Here is a 20,456-nt window from a genome sequence, read left to right on the forward strand (position 1 = left end):
TATTACCACATAATAGCTTTAAGGCACATAATTATTCATGTGAATGACTATGAAAGTAAGTTTGTGTTAGACTTTCATGCAATGTGGACTTTATTAAAAGTAGCTCTGTTAAATGAGGGTTGCTTCGTTAGCAGTAGAAACATAATGAGAAATCAGACATTGGGAGTTTAAAGAGCATACAGTAGTAAAGAAATCCAGATTTTGACATAGTTCTTAACCACTGCTACAAGAGAATACAAAAGAATTCAAAGCCTGTTAGGCATGGAACGCAATCTCATGAAAGGGAACGACTGATGCACATTGCAGAGGACTGAGTGAGGTGTTTCATGTCACAGTGTGAATATCCAGCTGATTGGAACTTCCTAACATGAATTAGAAAAATTCAGAAATTGTAACTGTAAATCAGGGATCTAGAAAAGCAAAGAACAAAAGTGGTTTATATGAGTGATTTTTTTTATTTAGTATTTCCGTTTCTGCTGATTCCAATAGTTGTGAAGAAAGATCGTAAGAAATCTTCAGATGCTCCAAGCTGCAGCTGCCTTCTTCCCACTCTCAATACGCACTCCCAAATATCTTCCAGACTACCATCCACGACACACTTAGGTCTGTGAAGTCATACCAGACATACTCAAGAGTAGAACCTAAGCTTTAGCATATCACATAATTTTTCATATAGCATCAAACCTTACACAGAGTACTTAAAATAAATAAATCTCCCATTAAATAAGTAGCTCTAAAGAAAAAAGAGAAGGAAGCAAATCGAAGGTTTCCTTCTCTTTGACACAGCCACGAGACTGCACCTTTCCATGGTCAGTCTTAATTCTTTAAAGAAACTGTGGCTGACTAAGTGCAGCCTCACAGCAAGGGAAGGATCTGAAAACCACCATGACCCCACCAGGCGTGGGGCTTCTCACCTGCTTAGTTCCACCAAACTGGGCAGGCTTCCGCAGTCAGTTCCTTTTTAAGAAAAAGGGAAAGCATACCCTGGGCTGAATTCTTTAAGATTCTCATTGTAAAATGAGGATGATAATGAGGTACAACACAGTAAATGCTGTGAGAAATTAATTAATTAGGCTTTTAATTATTCCCTATTGCTTTTTAAAATGGAAAGGCCTCTACAGGAGTTAAGTATTGTTGTTCTTATTTTTTTTTGACTAGTAACAGTAACAAAAGACAGTATCAGAATCTCAAGAACTAAAACTATTTATTCTGACACCAGCTTTGTAATTTGAAATACATTTCATTCACTGAAATAAAATGCCATTGATAACAATGGCTTGAAAGTCGTAGTTCTTGAAACTTAGTTTCAAAGGAAGTATTGTCCAAAAGGTTTTCTGAAGTGGAAGAAAAGGTAATTCAAGCATATTTGAGGTAGAAATACAAAATAGATTCATGATTATGTGATGCCTCTATGAACTCTTCTCCTACCTACAGAATACTCTTCATCATCAGAAAGTAGCTGGAAACCATTTAAAAAACACATCTCTACTTGGTTTTAGATGTATGAAAGGGTAATATCTCTTCTACATCCACAGGTCTACAGATATAATAGCACTTATGATATTTTCCTACATGCATTTATAACCTTCAGGGTAAACCCTTGAAATGCTATTGATATTTCATTCCTGATTTCATGAAACATTCTGCTTCCATTTACCTCAACTGCACCCACCTGCAAAGCATGCTTATAAATATGGTGGAACGTAACAGCTCTGTGTGAATGCATGGATGTCTGAGGTTACTCCTTTGCTGATACAATAGCTAGCTATGTAAATATGAGTACAAGTTGCTTTTTTTCTGGTGATGGAAATGATTTTTTTATGACTTATCTGAAAACAAGATTTTATTTTATTTTTTTAAACTCAGAATTAACTGTTGTTGATTTTAATGACTAGGAACTGCTTTTTTCTTAGACTTGGCTTATAGAAATGGTTCTCTGTGTATGGAACCAGCGCAGATAGAACTGGATTCCTTCATGCTGATTTTTCTTAACATGCTTATGTTATGTTGAAGGTAGGGGGTCTTATTCACATCCAAGGGAACCAAATTTAACCACTTACTAATTGGGATTTGGCAGAAGGGAAAATCTTGGCTAATGGGAACAGGTAGGTTTCTGGTTTTTCACAACTTTCTGAAATTTAACTGAGACAAAAAACATATGGCATCAACTTAAAATAACACTGGTGGGTAGGAAATGTTCAATCCTCTCATTCTTTTAGAATGGTATTTACTAGTAAGTAAAACTTACTCTCTGTGGGTCTAAATCTCCTTCCTAAAGCAGTACAAAGAGTAATTCCATTCAAGTCAGTGCTTAAGTCCATTCAAGTGGTGTTACTGATGTAAAGCAGTGTAAGTAGAAAGATGCTTGTCTCTCTGGGGATATGTTCTACATCTCCTCTTATTACTGAGAGTAGAGTGGTTGTTTGCTATAAATTAGATGATTACGCTCTCTGTCGTTATTCCTCATTAGGCAAAAGATGAACATGCTTTGTTTCTTAATTCCTGGTATGTTCTATTAGATACTCATGAGAAAACTTAACTGACAGTTCATGAACAATCAACATTAATTCAACAGTGCATTTTATTCCAATTGGTAAAGGTTACCAGCAAGTTAGTTTATGTCCATTGTAAGGGCACTCTCCCTTGTAATTACTGATTTGATTTTTATAATTCCATCTCTGCTGGGTTACTATACTGTTTTAATAGTTTATTTTTTTTCTTGTTTTATAAGACCAAAATCGTGTAGTGTATTGTCAAAGAATGAATCCTGAAAATAGGATTTTTTCTGGTAAGTGCTTCTGAACCATACTCACACTGCCTGACAATAAGCTCACAGCAAATTGCCCAGACTAGGTGATTAGGCCCTCTAGTAATTGATTAAGAGTCAGATGCCTTTAGGAAGGACTAATGCAGTATTTCCCCTGTGTAAGAAAGCTAACCAAGAGGAATCCCTAGCTGTAAATACTAGTGTAAGTGCTACAAAGAAAAGTCTAAGTAGATCCCAGGTTCAGAACTGCTCAGCAGGCATCTTAATCCTTTCTGAATACAGAATATTAGGTCCCTTCCTGAGAGGTAAGGACCAACAATGGATGAGCTCTCATTTGGCTAGTAGGGAAGAACCTTTACCCAGAAAAATAGCAAACATGCGATTTTACCCAGCAGAAATTTGAACCATTGCTTGCTTTCCCCAAGAGTTTTTTAGCTACCAGGAGGTAAAACAGATAATGATAAGACCATTCTACAAGGCTTCCTGTTCAGGCTTGACTTTAAGAAAGCAATTTAAAGCTCACAGGGCCAAAGAGAATGAATGAAAGGAAACACAGCAATGCAGCCTGCTGTTATGGTACACTCCTACCCCTCGTACAGACTGGGTACATATGACTGGGTACATATATCCATTATCACAGACTATACCTGTGAGGCTTATCAGCCTGGGACAACAGACTGGAAATTTGGAGGAAGGGAGATAGAAATTGAAGAAAGACTGAAATGAAGAAGACGTAAAGACGATGATGCGGAAAAAACATCTTTACTGGAACAAAAGCCTATTGCAAAGGACAGATTCTTTCCCCTTCAGGCAATTAAGAGAAGGGTTTCATTCCTTTCATTAGTTGTTCTGGAGCTCACGTTCTTGACCAGTGACAAAGCAGATTTTCTCTGAGAAGCTCTTTGCTGAGCATGAGCTTGGCAGTTGGACTGCCATAGGTGTGTTGGCCACAAACACCTATGTCAAGCTTTCGAGAGGACTGAGCAGGCATCATTTCTGCTTGGAGGTTTAGGTATCAGACTTGGAGGAATAGTGCTACTTTCCTGACGCTGTGAGAGGAGAAGTCGGCTCTTCCCAACATCCTATACTGTCCCTTCTACACAGCCTGTTTTACTTCAGCACAATTATTTTACACAGTAATTTCCATAAGGAATATATCTGGGAGTTAAAAAGTTAACTTGAATCACAGCTGAGATGAACTAGTTATTCTTTGTACATGTAGCACGTTTATGAATATTCTTAAGGAAATTTTAAACAGACAAAATTTACTACAGTTATTTAAATTAACATTTTACATCTTCAAATATAGCCTTGTCACCAAGGCCATATAACACAAAAATATTTCTAAGATAATTTCTACAAAAATATTTTCTGTTTATCAAGGAATTAAATGATATTCATTAATGAGTATTCATTAATTCTACCTGTTCCCCATTTCATTTCACTGTTAATAAACCTCACAATTAATATATTTTAAGCAAACTTCATCTCGATTTACTTATTCTACTGAAATGAATGGTGTTAATGGTGGTGAAGAAATTACTGAAATCAGAAGGAAATTTATGCATGAATGACTGAAAATGGAAAAAAAACAAACAAAAAATCCACAAAGCAGTAATTGAAATTAACTGGTAAATACTGAAGTGAGAAATTGTTTCTCCTGGGACAAGAGAAACTTATCACCATGTGAGAGATTACACACAAAGTCAAACTGCCGTTTCTTCTTCACAAGTCATTTGAGTTCAATACACCAGTCGGAGACATTTCATTACAGTGCTACCAGAGAGGAAGAGATTTAGCATGCTTGAGCATGCTGGTACCGTAGGTGACTTGCTGAATTTCAAGCTGACAGGTTAATGGTAAGTAAACCATTTTCTCCTTGGCATTTTCGAAAGTGTGCTTGGAATCTAAACACCTTTCTAGTATTTGCACTCAGTTGAGATAATGGATACCTTAGAAGTGTCTGCTTTAGGGTTGCTATATGTCTAGGCTCAAACTGAAAAGATAAATAAATAAAAAAGTATTAAATCAGAACTACTACCAATCAGAAGAAATTTTAAAATGATCAAAATCCAGCAATTATCAGGTATTTAAAACAAATACATAAAGTGTAAGTTCTGTTTGCTTTTAAGCCATTAAAATTCATGTTTTCATTTTTTTCTTCATAACCATGAGCAGTTGAAACTTTGTTTTAAAGTGAGAGCTGAGATTCTCATAATTGTGTGACTTCAAGGTTTTATGAACAGTACCACTATCATAAATGTTAGCAGTATTGACTCTGCTTTCTGGAAGTAAGAAACGGGAGATTCAAATTCTGGCAAGAATTAAAATCTGACAAGAATCCAAGACTTTCAGTGAGAGAAGTTATATGTTATATATTCACAGAATCATAGAATATCTTGAGTTGGAAGGGACCCACAAGGATCATCGAGTCCAAATCCTTCAGTCTTTGAAGGTATAATTAAAAGAAAAAAATACAGGCTTGGCTTTCGACTCAGATAAGAATTTCACAGAAAATTAGGTAACTTCTCCAATACTCATGGCTATGAGGTCTCACAGGCTGAAAGGAGTAAGTGACCATTAAGAAATGAAACTGGTATAAGTATGGCAGAGCTGTTGCTGGCTGCTAAGCACTGCTGAAAATCTGAAAACATCACTGATGACATCTGAAGACTTCTTTCCTGCTTGAAATAAATGAATGATAGGAACAGTGATAGTAAAAAAAAAAAAAAAATAAATCAATAAAATAGAAAAAATAATGCTTGAATTCAAATGTAAAATTCCTCAGATGTGTAAAGTGCTTTTCATCCACTTACTGCAGATTGACATTATTGCTTGGAAGCAGTGTTTGTTCCTTCTGGTTTCTAGATCCGAGCAGGAAGAGAAATACTGTGTTTCTGTGAGTATTGCAAATGATAGGTTGGTTTATCCTAGGCACTTTAGTCGTTGGGATGTGATGTGTTTTTAATACAGTTCTGCCTAGCAACACTTGGAGTACTGACTGGCCAAATGGGAGCCTGGCAACATAATAAGAAAGGAATCATAATCTTTTAACTATATGTATGTTTGGGAATGTTAGCATAAGTTGGTTCGCTTTGACTCATTTATCTAAAAATAACATTTTTCCCAGAGAAAAGTTTAGCTTTTGGATTAGTTAACAGGATAAAAATGTGCTGGTAGTACCAATAGCAATTACGAGTGAAGTTCAATAAGAATTCTTTATCATCGTGTATTTTTGTACTAGATATTATATAGGACAAGTATTGTAACTAGAGTTCAGACATATAAGTTTTCATTTAACTTTTTCAGAAAAAAAAGAGATAACGAAAGCTCAAATAATGTCAGGTCTCAATAACAGCTGTTAGCCATAAAACTGAAGGAATTATTTGAGCATAAATAGTTTCTGTTAAAGATGTCTGCAGACCCAGCACAGTCAGACTCTGTGTGCTTGCAAAAGAAACCAGGCACCTTAGCTGACCTTCCTCTTTTCCGCTCGCTATTAATATGGTGAGCCATTTCCAATATAAATTAGTTTATCTTCACAGTAACTCAGCACAGTTCTTACTCGTGAAATCAATGTAATAATATATACAAAACAGTTTGGTAAATAGAGTTCAAGGAATTGTAGTGCTCAGGAGCAAGTTGGATGTTATGCCCTTCATGTTTTGCCTTTCAGTTCTTTAGCATCCACTGTCCACAACATGCGTTGGTGGAAAATGGGGAGACAGTGTGGCTTAGATCCCAAATATATGGAACAACATACGGGTAACATAACAATATAAACTTCTTATGATTAATAAAGACCAGACGTGCTCTCTTGAATGATAATTATGTTAGGTTTTGGCAGCCTGCTTTGTTTATAGACCTTCTATGCTCATTACATTTGTTCAGTCTCTGTTTGAGCCTTAGCTACTCTCTCAGTATCTTGTATTACTCGTCTCTAGTTCCATGTAGTGCAGTAACTTGTCCTTCACATTCTCCCCTACAATTTATTTTTGGTATTGTTGCATATATTCTTGGAGATCTTTTCTGTCTGTGTAAACAAGGGCAAAGGAGAAAGGCTATACAGTGGAAAATGATACTTGTAAAAGAATACTTCTTTGCTTATTTCAAGCTTTCATAGGATTACTGATGAATACACATCCCAACATACTCAAATGAGAAAGAATAAGCGAATAGTCACCCTTGTCCCTGCTGCTCATTCCTCCCACTGACAGCTACTCTATTTCCTATATGGCCAAAAGAACTGAGAAGGCAAACGTACTCTCTTTAACCATATACTAATTTACCTTCATTATTTTAATGTACATCATAAATTCCAAAAGTGTTCAGGCTGCTTTACAGAACAAATAATAATGTAAAATCACTGTTCTAAAGGATACAATTTCATTTTAGAACCCTTGTAATCAAAACAATTAGCTGCAAAGGGATCATGCAATGAGGGAAAAAAGTTAAATCAGTAGTAACTCCTACGTCATCTATCTGTGTATCTTTTGACAGTTCCCCTAAATGTAACCTTTAAAATGGCTTGTGTCATACAAACATATCTGCTGTTTTCAGGTACATAAGCATGCAAAGGTCTTAAAGAGACCTTCATAAAATAAGTATGCGTCTGTGTCAAAACTGATGATAACAATAATAAAAATAAATTTTTATTCACAACTTTTTATCAACACATTTCAGTATTCTACAGGGGATGTCTTTGTAAGAATAAGGCATACTAATTACTGAATAATGTGATTTGACTATTTGCATTTTGTGGGATTTCACCATTTTCTTCGGAAGGATGTCCCATTGCTTAATAGGTCTTCTAATTAAAAAAGTGTCTTACTATTTAATCAAAATTTTCTTTGCTGAAATTTCAACTAATTATTTCTCATTTTGTCACTTTTGTCTAATGAGACCAATTCTGTTCCTTCCTCATTATAAATTATGAATGGCTTCTACACACTGCTAGCAAGAAAGCTATAGCATTTCTAAACTGTGGAAAACACACACAGCATCTTTAATTGCAGACCTACACAAATTATCACAACAGTTAATCAATGAATTCACCACAACTCAATTGCACTTCCCATTGAGGGATCTCTGTGTTGCTCAGAAATACTAGCATGTTTAATGTAAATAATCTGACATGCCATGGATTACTGTCAGCCTCATCCTGTGAGGGAAGACAAGTACCACATCTGCTGATAGTTCCCTTGCCTTATTACAAGACATTGTCGTGTAAGTAGTATTATGGCTTACTAAACAGGATTTTAAAGAAACAGCAAGCATTTTATTTCTGTAAAATATAAAGCTAACATGAAATACTGGATTAAAAAGGTGTTGTACGTTGAAATACATACATCCTTTTTCTGCATTTACTTCCATGGCCTTAGATATGCTCATATAAGAGGTCAGCTGCAAGGATAGGTGAAAGAGGGAGGGTTGCCTAAACAGACCAAATTTTCGTTCCTGTGCTCACATAAAAGCTCTATGGTTCCTTTCCCTCCCCATATTCATTTCAGAGCAGATAAGATTGAAAGGTGGCCCTATATGAAGTGCTGTGCAATTTTTTTTTTTTTTGAAGGACTCAAATAGTCATCTATCTTTCAGGCAGAACCAGGCCTTGAGGAGGAAGATTTAGCAAATCCCATTAGACTAAAAATGAACAAACTGAGAATATAGTCAAGTCTAAAATGACTAAATCCATTCTCTCTTCTCTGGAAAAGTAAGACCAATCTACAGCATCCTTGAAATGGAACATACTAAAAAGGAGCCCAAGTCAGAATATCTATCATCCATCTTTCTATCAGTCTTTTTTTCATGCAGTTTTATACAGTGAACAAGGGCTAACCAAACTGGCAGAGTGGAATCTTTCATATTAAATTTGGAAATACTAGAAAAGCATATTTGAATGATGCAATGGGAGGGCTCAACCATATATGAAACATAGTGTTAATCTTTCTCGTCTTCCACAGTGTGCTTTGCAAGAGATTCTTCTACTACCTCCTCATCTCTGCTTCTTAGTTGCATTAGTAATGGATCCTATGATGGGTGCTCAAATGTTTTTTAACTGGTTTTCCATTGTGGAGGGAGAATCTGCTAACTTGAAGCATGTCATAATTTAGCTCCCGTCAGTTTTTCCACTCTTACATCCCCCATTCTTTCGTCAACCACAACGTAAGTGCAAAATTAGAACACCAAGAAATGCTCTTAAGTCATGCTATCACAAAATATACTGGAGATAAAAATGAGACAAGGAAATGACCATTAAGCCTAAATTCCTGCTCTCTGTTTCGTTTATAAAATAGTTAATCTTTCCTTTTGTTAATTACAAGGAGATATAACTGGCAGTCATTGGCTCTTTTCTATAATAACTCTTTTGTCTGTTTCCTTTAATTTCCTCAACTCGGTCTTCTAAATTTTGCCCAGAATACCTTATAAAAGCACATTAATGAAATGCCTCATTAGCTGCTTTCTTTTGTTAGTTCTGCCTTGGCAATGCCACTTAGAATTCAAAGTACAGAAACAGCAGTATGCTAGTGATTGGGAAGTACTTTGAAATGCTCTGCTTGAAAATTCAGCACTGAAACTGCAACCTTTACTTGTGACCACAGCCATTACGTTAACGGTGCTCGGTAAGAAAATTATGTAATCTGTTTGTTTTTCCACTGAAATAAAGTATTTTTAGATGAGTTTAAAATATACACAGGAAAACAACATCTGAATAGAACTCAGAAATACAGTTTTAGCTGACTATATCTTAGAACTACAATTTATAATAACCAAAATGACCTAAAAATAAAAAGTGCATTTATGGTTTAGAAAAACTTGCAAAACAGGCAATTTTAACTCTTATTTTATTCCCATTTTTTCAATGCACTATAATAAACTTGAGACTAAATTCATTGTGAAGATATGCATTGATTTAAGTACATTTCTCTTAATGTACAGTAAATTGAACAAATAGATGTGGAATATAATGTTTTCCTCCTTTCTAAATAACTAATAAATGAAAAGTATTGTTAGAATTCATGTAATTTTCTTCTTCACCTTGGGAGGATTTTAATTACTGAGACAGGAGACTTGGATCATTGGTTATACTATCACACTGCCTTTTTACAAAATACTCTGGTTTCACACTCGATAACATAAACCAAAAGAAGAACCTTTTGTCAGTCTGTAATAAGGTATTTGCAAACATTTAAAGAGCAATGCTCAGTTAGAAATAGCATATTTCTTGGAATCTGCCTGTTAATTTCAAGAAGCTTAGCTGTTACAGAGATACATAAGTAATTATAAGAATAAAACCAAACTCTTACTTGGTCCTCAAAGGAGATTGCCTGGGCAACATCTCTGGGAAATCCATCGATCACTATACCTTCTTCATCAGGGATCTGCATTAATCTCTGCTTGATCTCAGTTATAGTTGTTTCCTTTCACATAGAAAAGAAGTTATTTATTCAGGATTGTAAAGAAGGTTTTCTTGTTGGTGCACATTAATACAGCATGTACAAATCCTTAGAAAGTAAACATTAACACAGGATAGGCTTAACTTTGCTGTACCTGAGGGGCTAGTTCTCCAGTCGTAATTATTTTGGCAATTAGACTCCATTTTCTATTGCTGCTTGTGCTGTGGATCTTCTTCCTTAACAATTCACCAACTGATATGTAGTTAAATCCATAGCGTTCTGCTATTTTCAAACTCTGTGTTCCTTTACCACTTCCTGGGCCACCTATTGTTAAGTATAAGCAAAACATTAGATTAAACTCTCATCTGAGGTACCCAGTCATATGTGAAATCTCTGTTATCAGCACCGATCTTCAAACCATTATCAGGATAAATCTTGCCATTGCATGATTTGTTACTAATCATTAGAAATTGGTCTTATCTACCTGATCATAAAGGTAACAGTTTTTACAAGTAAAGAAAGAATACAAATCTGCTAATGAAAAAAAAATAAAAAATCTCTTTTGGGCTTGACTTCATTCTAAAGCTATTTCTGCAAGGGAGTTTTTTTTTTGATTTGTAGTAGAAGGAGACACAAGTGAACTGGTCTCCTCTTGAACTCTTTGAATCCAAAGGTAGAGTCAAATTGTCTGAAGTGTTTATTCATGACAGAATCACACCTGGTGAAATAAGTCAGTGAAATCAATGGACCATTCACAAAATGGATCTAATAAAATTTCTTAAATATGTTTGCATGAGTTTCTGAGGTTCTCTAATTGTAAAATACAGAAAAATATTAAATAATCAGCAGAGGTGTTTCCATAGAGATTTGGTACATTGATTTTTACTGAACTGTGCATACTTCTGGTATTGATGCTTGAAGCATCTCACAGAGAAGCAATTTGCTGGGTTCAGCTTGCTGGACAACCTGAAAAATACAGAGACCCTGGAATTTAGCACAGGCAGAATTAGAATCAAAATCACAGAAAACAGCCACACTAGATACCAGGGAATGCTGAAGTGAAGGTTGGCTGGACAGCAGAAGCAGGAATGCATGTATAAAAAAATCAGAACAGGTCTGAACTAAGAGGACATGTTATGATGTGAAGAACAGGGGAACTAGAATCCAGTATGTCGAAATAGGGAATGATTTTGATAGAATAAATATTTATGTATAGAAAGGTGTGTTTTACTGAATAGCATAACAAAGCAAAAACAAAACACATGTTTTGGTATTAATTCCTGACACTAACTAGTTGGAATTTTATTTCAACAGACAAAGAATTAGTCTAATTAAAAATATAGTATACATTTCCTGTGAACTTTAAAAAATAGAGCAATGCAGTGAAAGTAAATATAGATACAATGAGCTGCCTGTTAGTAATAATACAACTCTTTCCTTTGTTATCTGCTTCATTCCCATAAGTAGCTTTTTATGTAATTAATACAGATTTGACGGCAGAATAACTTTACAGTATTTCTTCCTACATGGTTATGTGTAACCAGGCTCAAACCTGTACCCCAGCATTACATGCCAGAGAGCTTTCAGCGAAACCAGCAGCCACTAGCAGCTCTTCTGTCCCCCTGACCCTGGTAACTCTCTGCCTTGCCCTTGCAACTCAGATCAGGACCCACCTGATGAGGATGGGCAGGGAAACGTGGATATTGTTAAGGTGTTACTTAAGCCTTAACCCAGCCTACAGTTTAGTTACACCCTTGGGTAGCGAATGCTTTATCATTACCCAATTAAATAAATAATGCTTAAATCAAGCCAGGTTAAAATAAATACAAATATAAGCATCTGTACATCCAACTTGACAATGTAATTACCGATGTTCATAAAACACACAATCAAAGATGTGAAAGAAAAATTGTCTTATCTCTGTGCAGTAACACTCCAGCAGAAAAATACTTTTCCCTCACCGAGTTCACTTGCTGTTTGTCCCTAACAAGGCACAAACTTTCTCTCTTCTTTTGGCAGATTGTGTTAGCCTTTACAGCTATTCTTGAATGTCAAGTCTTCTAGGTGACCTAGATGGACTTATTTTTTTCAGCTATCCTCTTCATTAGAATAAAGGATGCTTCCCTTTTGTAGATCTGCAAGCATCTGTTATACCAGGAATCACCTCCTCCACTGAAGTGCCTACAAAGCAATTCTGCTTTGGCTCTCCCTCTGATGGCACACCCAGCCTTCCCCACGACAAACACATTTCAGCAAACCTTTTGTTCTGTTTCACTCCTACATCAAAAACGTACCTGATACAAATTTTCAAACAAGATAATTCTATGTCTTTTATGGTTTATTACAGGCTCTCAGTAATTTGGGATGATAGTGGGTTTGCAGTAATTGATTTCCAGTGCGATTTTTCTTAAGTAGATGAAAACAAGAGCACAAAGAAGTGCTGCTAATTGCCAGATGATTGCTGCTGGTGTGCATGGAATAGATTTTGCCAGGTGTAAAAGTATGATTACTACTAAATACAGGAATGTCTACTCACTGTCTAAAGGTTGCCATAAGCAGCCTTCTATATGCATAAAGCCACATATTGCAATCTAGTGAGCATAACTTAATTTGTATTTTATAGTATTTGTGTGTGTTTACACGGTTAACATTTATTTCTGTGTATTTATGTGGCTTTATTTATTGGCAATAGTACTACTGGATAAAAGGAGCAGTAGGTTGTGACTATGCTTCAAAGCAAAGGGTTTATAAAACATACCAGAGCCAATGCTGTGCTTAATTCTTGCAGATATAAAACTTCCTTTCAAGGATGGAAATTCAGTTTATTTCCCTGGAGATGCAAGACCAGTTTGAAACAAACTATCCTGCACTATAGAAACAATAAAGATGCAAAATATATATAGCTCATAAGTAGAAAATTAGAAATGGTAGAAAATTTGAAAACAAGGAAAATAGTGCGTGTATTTCAGTAGAGATACAAGAGGTGCCAGAAAAACAGAACTGTTTCTCGAAAAAAGCATCTGTCTCTGTAAAAGCCTAAAATAGCTGAAAAAAAATCAGTAAAACTTTTTGAAACCAAGTAGGTAGACTTCATTTCTGAAGAAGAAAAGGAGATCTTGCCTTTGCCATTAAAGAGAAGCAGAAAAAAAAAGGCATAGATCAGCACTTCGTTCATTCAATTTAGATTTGCAAGCATAAAAAAAGGAAAATATTTGCTTCAGTGTTCATAAACTTCTCATATATTGTGTTTTTCTCAATCCAAAAAATGTCCCTTTATAATAAACTGGGATTATCCATTTACGATCTAATGCTGAATTCAGGTAATAAAAAAAGAGGAAAGTGATAGGACAAAACTACATCCCACAGTAAGTCATTACAATTTATTGAACTCTGTATTCATTTTTGACTCTGATAAATTATACTGAGAAACTGTTCACTAGAAAGGAAAATCAAATCACTTTTGTTTTTCATTCTTTTCACTTATTCTGAGATTATACATTATTCAGGAAGAGCATGACAATTATTTTAAGTATTTCGTACATGTCTAGACTAAGGAACATTCACTGCATCTAAAATTATGTTTTCTAAGTGTTTTTAAGTGATGGTTTTTGTGCCCCAAAAGTTTTACTAAAGCAGTTGTTTTAATTTAGTTTTGTCAGTGGAAGTTCAAACTTTTGACTTCGCTTAAATTGTAAATTCCAGTTCAGTTTGTGTAATAATAAGATTTCTGAAAAGATATGTGATTTTAAAATCTAGCTGTGGACTGGATTTAAGAAATAAAAGGGTCAGCTGACTACTGACAGTTCAGTCTTTGATCTATCCTTTACATTTTGCTTATAAAAGGATATTTTTCATTAAGTGCAGTTTAAAAACATATTGCAGAATGGAGCTAGTGATGTGAGGTAATTCATTTTATAAGATCTTTGTATTCAGGCTGTATCAATAGTATAAATGCATTTGTTGAAGTATGTCAGGAAGCACATTTTTCAAATGCAATGTAGTTTCCTAGTGTTATAATGTCTTAGAAACTTAATTTTCCATTGATTCAGATGTGTGCCATCCTGGCTGATTCCATATGATTTTTCTAAAATCCAGTCACATACTCACTTTGCAGCTTTACATTTCATCAGAAGACTTCTCTGCAAACGCAGAAAAAGAACAAAAACCAATCCCACACTTTTGAGTTACTTTTTGCCTTGAAGCTACTTGGTTCATTATATGGATGATAAATTTCATAAAGCAAGGAGGTTGTAAAAACCTTTATGGAAGCATTAACGAGATCTTGGGCTGGTGTATTATTAAAGTTCAGAAATACGTGAAGCAGAAGACAGTTTTTTAACTTCTGTTCATTGCAATCTCCAACAGTGAATGGGACTAGTATCGTCCTAGTTAGGCAGTATGGTGAATTATGGCCAGTTAGACATATCTACTTTCTTAACTGAATGCTTAGCTGGCATTTTATGCAAACTGAAAAGTATGCAATACATTTTTTTGTGTACAATTTTTGTTTCTTGAAATTAATAGTTCACTTTTTTCATTATCTCTCTTTTATTTAGTATATTAGTTACTCTTTTATACTTCCAATCTGTTTTTACGTGCTTTCTCAATAGAAAGTTGAATTTGGATGAAATTTTCTTGATATTGTACAAAATTGGACAATAGCTGTCAAGCTTCATATTGATTTGTGTTTCTATCAGATCACACTACAGTAGACAGATTCAGAGAAACTCAGTTGTAAAATAAACCTGAAATAGCTTTTGTGGGATGTTTACAATGTTCCCTATATAAATGGGGGAAAAGAAAAGCTTTGTAAAATCCATGCTCTGTTCACTATATGCTGGTGTTCAAGGATTTCACTTCAAATACTCCTGTGCTCAGTTCCAGAGCTGAAAGCCAATCTCTCTTTCTTTCACCTAGATCAAATCTTCATTCATCACTCTACTGCAATACAGCTACACAGATCTCAATGCATAAGAGGCTTCTGTGGTGACTGAAAAGGAGCCAGTTTTTCTCCTCTGTGAAAAGGAAGGCTAGCTAATTAGTTAAGATGAAAGAAAGGCATGTGTTCTTTCCCCATCTAATGCAAACTATAGTTCAATGGTGCATGGAGAGATTTGCATGGAGAGAATTGTAATTCAGAAACAAAAGATCAAGACAAAATGCTTAAGCAATTCTTTTGGCATACCACAAATATATAGAAAAATGCTTGTTTTTCTGTTTTTAATATATTAATATCATATTTCCAAGAACTGCTGTTTGCAGAGCACACGCTGTTCTTAGAGATCCCACTGTATAGCACAGAGAAGACATTTCTATTTTCTTTTACTATATTACATACTATTCTCTGTTATGGAGAAAATCTCTCTCTCTAAAATAAATAAGGCTTTGTAGGCAAAAAAAAAAAGAGATTCTTGTCACCTGACACCTGTGTTGTAACTATTTAAACAGTGCAGAGAATCAGGCATTAAGCCTCAATGTAGAATCTGGAAAGACAACCATCCCAGATTACAATCAAAATTCAGAAAAAGAAGAAAGCATTGATTTAGCCTTAAACTGCAGCTATCTCTTAATAAACAGAATGCTGGTCCAAGGCTGGAAAAGACGAGTTGCTTAGAAAGTACACTAAACAGCACACTAGAGATAACCTGGGGAGAGAGCACAATTAACTAATGATAACTGATGGCTCACTCTCCCTGAAGATGGCACAAGATTCACTCACCAAATAGATCTAGGGATTAATTACAAGTGAGAGTATACGTTCACCCCAGCTGGATGTACCGATCTGTTTTCAAGGTTCTAAATATAGAGGACAATTGCTCCCTATCACCTTTTTGAGTGGGCTTATCCAATGTTTTTAAATATCCTTTTTTTTGTGAGCAGCTTTGGTTACATCTACCTTAAGTGCTTCAGTTCCGATCCAGAGGACCCTTTGGAAGAGCACTTTGGTTCACATGGTGGACCTGTCACAAAATGGGTGAGCTGAGTTCATTTTAGGTTAAATTGTACTGGTAGATGTGCTCCAAAAGCGTGAGCACTCCAACCACTAATGGGGATTCAACCTACAGAATATGACTGCAGATGCTCCCTCTAACTCCATTAAAATGCTAACACTTGGGATGTTGTGTCCTCAGCACTAACAATTTCACTTTCTGATACACTAATCAGGCTGCACCACTTGCTAAGGTAGACAAAAAATGCATTTAAATACATATAAGCATCCGATGTATTTGCAGGACCGAATATTAGATGAAGTAACAAATATAAAATCTTGTCAAATTGAGTCTGCTTTCATACCTATGACAAGGATAATTTTTGGTCGCGGTCTTGCAGGATCAAACACATCATACTCCTCTATTAGCTCAGCAGTTTCAGAAAGGTCAGTGTCACTTTCTATAGAAAACTGATGGATTGGAGGGAGTCGGTCATACCGTCGGTATGGGAAGTTGGAATTGTCAGGCATCACTGTAAAACAGTAAGATAAACTGGGAATTGTGGAAACATACAGAAAGCTGAAAACCTATTCTTTACACAGATTTAAATAAATGTAGTAAGTAAAAGGCATAAAGGCTAGCTTTTCTGTAATAAAAAATATAATATCTCCTAATTTTACAGCGTGCTCACTATTACTGTATTAATTATTCCTTGCCTCTATTTAGCTGATTTATTAAATTGGAACCATTAGGAGTCAGTTCTCTTGGGTGTTTCTTTAAATTTATAAGCACTTCAGCTTTGCTGTGAAAATCTGCTCATAGCACCCAGAGTTTGGCAGTAGCCTGTGAGAAGAAAAACCTGGTATTGTGCAGACAGCCTGTACTGTCAGGCAGAACTCCTCTGGTGATACATGTTGTACATAGAGATAGAGTAGTATTCTTGCTAATTAGTTTAATGAACTGCTGGATGGCAAGGAAGAATAACTATGGAAACTGAAAGATAAGCTCATTATTCCTTGTTAACATTACAAATAAAATAATTACAGGTATTGGTATGACATTTGCTTAGGTTTTATGAGAAACACCTTTTTCTAAGAATTTATCATTTCCATCATATTTAGTAAATTAGCATATAGCTTCAACAGAAAAAAAATAACAGCGTAAATCCAAGGACGTTAGTATGTACACTAACTTCCCACCCATACACACCCATAAGGACCAACCAAAAATGTAAGCCAAATGTATTGTCGGCTTTGCCCCCATCTTTACAAATATTTTAAGTAGGATACAAGAAATCTCTCCACTAATGTGTTAAATATTTACACAGCAAACATCCTTCATCAGGCTGCAAAATGATCACAACTTTCTCTCTTGCACAGAATCCATTATGGGAGGAGAGAAAACCAAATGTGAAAACCCAAGCAAACAGAATACTTAATCCTTCGCCAAAGGAAGATCAGAATGAGGCTTGATCTGCTATGGAAGTGAGTAAAAAATAGCTCAGTAGAGGATGTTAAATCTTCCATAGTACAGGAAATATAAGTGTGTTCATAGTTAATACCTTACCATTTCTGAAAAAAGATCTCCTGGATTGTCCTCCATTGAGTGGAGGCAGAGTCTTCTTTTCTGGGCTGACAAAAGTGTCCCATTTTACTTTTTCTGCCCCTCCAAGCTCTTTCACCTTCTGCAAGCAGCTTTCCAAATATTCAATGGGGTCATCAGGTTTGTAACACATTAATCCATTCAACAGACTCTGCAATGTAAAATCGGACATACACACTGCAATGATAGATGGCAGGAAAAAATGAGCACTTCTATTTTGAATTTTTGACCTTACACAGAGCATTCCCGTTTTCCTTGTATTCTCAAACTATCCTATTCAAGGATGAGAGCAAGGTCTGCAAAATAACAAGATTTGAACTCGCTGGTGTCACAAAAATGGTTCAGAACAAGCGTGCTTGTGGCTATGTCTTTATACTTGTCTGCTTGCATAAGAATAACAACTGAAAATAGTATAAAAGTTCCTTACATTTTCTTAGACCTACCACTGGCAACTGTATGCACAGCAGTACATGAGCTAGATAAGCCCCAAAAGTTGCACACACTGTGTAGCCTACTAAAATACTAACATGTATCTTTTCCTTAAAGACAGGTGAAGTCACAGGTATTTTATCTGTATTGTTGAGCCAACACTTTCACAAATAACGAAAAAAAAAGATTCTAAAAATCATGAGAAATGCTCAAATACCATATTGATGAGCACTGGAAAAAAAAAAAAAAAAAAACCAAACCCGAAGTCCACAGGCACTTCCAGATTTAGCTGAGCAGAAATTCCTAGCCATTAGAAAATCCCTGTCTCCAGTATTAATTCTACACTCATTCTGCCAATGAACATTATGGGGTGTGTGGAAGAAGGAATGCCAGGCCCTCCTCTGACGCATGGGAATTGATTTTCCTTGACAAAGTGATACATAGGTCATCATCTCACCTCTCCACGAGACAACTGCATCCAACCTACTCTTAACAATAAATGTGTCAGGGTGATTTCTGTTCCTTTGTGCTTTCCCTAATTTGTGTGCAAATACACGGAGGGTTGTAGTTGATACTAGTCGTAAACATAAAGAGCTCTGATTGAGGATTTGCTCAGTTATTTGTTATTATCTACAGTTTATACAATAACTGTTACTTACACAGATTTGTGTTTATAAAACAGGGTATCATTTATATGCATCTAGGTTCTTATGATATTACTTAACTGACCACAGCAACTAGCCAGATATTTTTGCAGATGTGCACCATTTTTTAAAATTGCCAACGTGAGCCTTACGCCTGTAGAGAAAAACAGTTTTATCTGCATCTCCTGCTCAACCATTCACATCTTAGATGTGCTAGTAAAACATTAGCATGGGCTGTGCCCTGTAATTTTCAGACATGCATAGAAAAATGTCTTGCTTCAGAACAGACCAGGGAAAATGCGTGTGTGTGTGTTTTATATAGAGGCAAGGATGGCTGATTCTGAAAAAAAAAAAAAAAAAAAGAAAAAAAAATCCACATTGCACGGGGAAGAAGTAATTACCAGCCATTAGCAGCAGGTAACTTGTAGGAAGCCAAACAAAACCTCACTGAACAGTTGTGGGTTTTGCTTTTTTTTTAAGAAAAAAATTTCTCCCAGCCCGAGGAAAAGCCCGAGACACCCTGCAAACTGCCGGCCGCCTGAATTCCTGGGCAGGGCGGCAGCGGGCTGGGGTCCCCCTGCCCTGCGGCCCCCCAAGTTCGCTCCTTCCCAAGGCGGATGGAAAGGGGGGGACGGCACCCCCCGGGCCGGGACCGGCCCCGGGCCGGCTGCCCCGTCCTTGCGGCCCCCTCCAGCCCGCTCCCCGCCAGAGGGGTCCCGGTGCGGAGCATCCCCCCGAGCCCCCCCGGCTGCCTCCCCGCTGACCTGCCCCGCCTCACCTCGAAGAGCTGCGGGATCTCCCTGCGGGCCAGGTACTCCTTCGCCTCACCGGCGCTCATAGCGGGGGCGCGGGGGGGCAGCGCCGAGCCCCGAGCCCGGCACGGCACAGCCCGGCCCGGCACGGCCCGGCACGGCCCGGCGGTGCAATGCGGGAGCCTCAGCGAGGCTCCTGCGGGCGGGCGAGCCGGGGCTCGGGGGGAGGAGGGAGGCAGGCTGCCCGCCTCCCCGGCCCCGCCGCACGGAGCGAGCACGGATTTTTTTTCCTTCCCCCCCCCGCCCCAAAAATGAAAAAGGCGGGGAGGAAGGGCGGGCGCAGGCTGCCGGGGAAAGTTTGGGGGTGCCCGCGGGGAGGAGGCCGAGAGGGGGCGGGGGGGGGGGCCCGCCGGGCTGCCAGCCGCTGGGGGTGCCCCCCGTGAGCCCCCTGAGGGGATGAGGGGAGCTGGCGGCAGCTCCCCTGGGTAACGCGGTTCCTGGCACCTCAGAGCGGGGTGTTTTGTACGCTTTGGGTGTTGAGAGCCCACGGGCTGCTATCACCCCTGAGTGGCGATTGGTCCACAGGAAGGGACCCGAAGAGGTTTGGGGTCCGACCTCCTGCTCCCAGACCGGGCTACTCGGGGCTTTGTCCGGTCTCATCCTGCAAACCGTCAAGGATGGAGACTGCACAGCCGGTCTGGGCAACCTGTGCCTGGCTGGTCTCGTGATGAACAAGGGTTTCGTCCCGTTCCAGCAGAGCCTATCCTGCCTCAGTTTGTCTCTTGACATTGCACCACTGTGAAGCACCTGGCTCCATCTTCGTGGTAACCTCAACAGGCACTGGGGAGCTGCTGCTGTCTCTCCTCTAAGGCTAAACAAGCCCAGTTCCCTCAGCCTCTCCTCGAGGGCAAGTGCCCCCTTCCCTGCTCACCTTT

The 20,456-nt window shown here is 37.6% G+C and overlaps 1 protein-coding gene across 1 annotated transcript in view; it reads right to left on the reverse strand.

Annotated features, from left to right (window-relative positions):
* Window positions 1-19,787, reverse strand: part of AK5 (adenylate kinase 5) — a 95,032-nt gene extending 75,245 nt beyond the window's left edge. The window contains exons 1-5 of the mRNA XM_048059040.2: window positions 19,548-19,787; window positions 17,661-17,847; window positions 16,459-16,626; window positions 10,319-10,488; window positions 10,075-10,188 (exon numbers count right to left, since the gene is read on the reverse strand). Coding sequence (XP_047914997.2) covers window positions 10,075-10,188; window positions 10,319-10,488; window positions 16,459-16,626; window positions 17,661-17,847; window positions 19,548-19,607 — 699 coding nt within the window. The 5' untranslated portion in view covers window positions 19,608-19,787. The remainder of the gene's footprint in view (window positions 1-10,074; window positions 10,189-10,318; window positions 10,489-16,458; window positions 16,627-17,660; window positions 17,848-19,547) is intronic.
* Window positions 19,788-20,456: the final 669 nt, after the last annotated feature.

This window comes from Anser cygnoides, chromosome 8 (genome assembly GCF_040182565.1).
Source record: "Anser cygnoides isolate HZ-2024a breed goose chromosome 8, Taihu_goose_T2T_genome, whole genome shotgun sequence".
Classification (NCBI taxonomy): domain Eukaryota; kingdom Metazoa; phylum Chordata; class Aves; order Anseriformes; family Anatidae; genus Anser; species Anser cygnoides.